Source organism: Octopus bimaculoides, chromosome 27 (genome assembly GCF_001194135.2).
Source record: "Octopus bimaculoides isolate UCB-OBI-ISO-001 chromosome 27, ASM119413v2, whole genome shotgun sequence".
NCBI classification, from domain to species: Eukaryota; Metazoa; Mollusca; class Cephalopoda; order Octopoda; family Octopodidae; genus Octopus; species Octopus bimaculoides.
Window position 1 is genome coordinate 21,356,239 of NC_069007.1, and position 1,878 is coordinate 21,358,116.

The 1,878-nt window shown below is 34.4% G+C and overlaps 1 protein-coding gene across 1 annotated transcript in view; it reads right to left on the reverse strand.

Moving 5' to 3' along the window:
- LOC106867798 (cleavage and polyadenylation specificity factor subunit 4) overlaps nt 1–1,878 on the reverse strand; it is a 13,918-nt gene that overhangs the window by 4,715 nt on the left and 7,325 nt on the right. Inside the window, exon 5 of the mRNA XM_014912791.2 lies at nt 1,005–1,031. Coding sequence (XP_014768277.1) covers nt 1,005–1,031 — 27 coding nt within the window. The remainder of the gene's footprint in view (nt 1–1,004; nt 1,032–1,878) is intronic.

The window sequence follows — 1,878 nt, forward strand, 5'->3', positions numbered from 1 at the left end:
TATATTTTTTTTTTTATTATAGTTTCAGCTTACAGGGAGCCTCTTACAATTTGTGGCACTTGGTGAAGAATGGAGTTTGATTTAGCAACCCTCATTTGCACCTCCTGCCGCGAGGTAGGTTGATCTGGGACTCTCGACAGGAAGAGGTCCAGCTTTGATTTAAAAACCCCTACATCTACTTTGTGCAGGTTCCTCAGGCTCTTTAGGAGAATATTAAAAAGCTGTGGGCCCCTGAAACCCAAACTGTTGCAGTAACTGGTCCTGAAGCGCGATGGCATTGCTGGGATCTTTGGCACTATACAGTGTCGTCCCGTTCTAGCATTGGTGTAGCTTTCAATGCCATATATATAAATAAATATATATATATAAATAGATATATAAATAAATAAATATACATATATAAATAAATATATATATATATATATATATATATATAAATAAATAAATACATATATATATATAAATAAATACATATATATAAATATATACATATATATATATATATGTAAATAAATACACATATATATAAATATCAATAAATATATTAATAAAGCATATCACTCTATCTCCCATTTTCAAGTACTATTTTTTTGCATTTATGTGCTTACTCTGACCTATATACATATCAGTGCATGTGTATGCTTGTCCCCCATCACCACTTGTGTTGGTGTGTTTACTAGAGCGTAAACTATTAAATCACTAAACACACACACACACATATATACAATGGGCTTCTTTCAGTTTCTATCAAATCCACTCGCAACGCTTTGGTCGGGCCAAGGTTATAATAGAAGATACTCGCCCAATATGCCACGCAGTGGGACTGAACCCAGAACCATGTTGTTGTGAAGAAACAAGCTACTTACCACCGCACAGCCACTCCAGCAAGGAAAAATTGCAACTCGTTGCACTCCTAGTTGTAACACAACTGCATATCATGTATACATTTACAATAAGTTCAATTTGACACACAAACGGGTGAGAAAGGTAAAATTTGAACATACCTGTTGATTTCGGATTTTGTCATATGCCTAAGAAAAAGAAATGAAATGCAAAATTTTAAAAAAAGAAAAACATTTTCAGACAAATAAATAATTTAATACAATTCATAGAGTCCCTGATATACCTCCCACCCACCTCACCATTAGTAATTATTTTATTGGTTTTTATCTTTTAATCTATTTTAGTTTTGTTCTCAGAAGTACAAATATAGAAAGATTAGAATTTTAGATATATCAGAAATTCGGCTGGCAACTAAGTTCCTGCCGTTTTTTAAAATTTTGCAATCTATTTTTTATTCAAGAATTCTATTTGGAATCTATTCTTTTTTCTAGTTAATTTTAGTTAATGTTTGTTTATCTTCAGATCATTAAACTGGAATGTCAGGTTAAGAAAAACGAGCATTTTCGACACCTCTCTCTTTTTGCTTTTAATGAAGGTTCTAAGGCCACAAAAGCTGCTCGTGGCATTCGTGCTGTGTATGGAGATGGTGCCATAGCTGAAAGAACTGTTTGTGATTGGTATGCTAAGTTCAAAAATGGAAATTCTGACCTCAAAGAACACCTCGTTTTGGCCGTCCAGTTGAGTTCGATGAAGAGCAATTAAACCAACTTTTGCATGAAAATTCTCGTCAAACGACAAGGGAACTGGCAGAGAAAATGGAATGCGCCCACACTGCTATAGAGAAGCATCTTCACTTGTTGGGTAAAGTTCAGAAATATGGAGCATGGGTTCCGCATGCTTTAAAGGACAACAACAAAAATCAACGAGCCACAATCTCTGCTGGTTTGCTTGCTCGTCAATGGCTATCTTTTGCTTTGTATATTCATACACGTATATAGATTAGAGAGAGAGAGAGAACAATACAGAAGAGCAAAA